Source organism: Mesitornis unicolor, unplaced genomic scaffold, assembly GCF_000695765.1.
Source record: "Mesitornis unicolor isolate BGI_N332 unplaced genomic scaffold, ASM69576v1 scaffold45985, whole genome shotgun sequence".
NCBI classification, from domain to species: domain Eukaryota; kingdom Metazoa; phylum Chordata; class Aves; order Mesitornithiformes; family Mesitornithidae; genus Mesitornis; species Mesitornis unicolor.
In genome coordinates, this window is record NW_010184312.1 from 1,586 (window position 1) to 1,880 (window position 295).

Consider the following 295-nt stretch of genomic DNA (forward strand, 5'->3'; position numbering starts at 1 on the left):
CGTACCTCCAGGTGGCCGCTGTGCACGGCGTGGTGCAGTGCGGTGCGGCCCGTGCGGTCGGCGACGTTGACGGTGCTCAGCAGGGGGACGATGGCCTCCACGCACTTGGTGGCCCGGTTGGCCGCGGCGACGTGCAGGGGCGTCTGCCAGTGCTTGTCGCGGGCGTTGACGTCCGCCGAGTGCTTCAGGAGGAGGTGAAGGGCTTTCTGGCAGAGCAGAGCAAGCACAGCCCTCACCCGAACTGCCCGAACAGCCCAGGGTGCATGGGGGGAGCTGCGGCTGGGGCCAACCCACG

General features: G+C 70.2%; 1 protein-coding gene across 1 annotated transcript in view; it reads right to left on the bottom strand.

Moving 5' to 3' along the window:
• LOC104540589 (serine/threonine-protein phosphatase 6 regulatory ankyrin repeat subunit C-like) overlaps nucleotides 1-206 on the bottom strand; it is a gene marked incomplete at its 5' end in the record, with an annotated part of 1,732 nt that extends 1,526 nt beyond the window's left edge. The window contains one exon of the mRNA XM_010184427.1: nucleotides 6-206. Within this exon, the coding sequence (XP_010182729.1) occupies nucleotides 6-206 (201 nt within the window). The remainder of the gene's footprint in view (nucleotides 1-5) is intronic.
• Nucleotides 207-295: the final 89 nt, after the last annotated feature.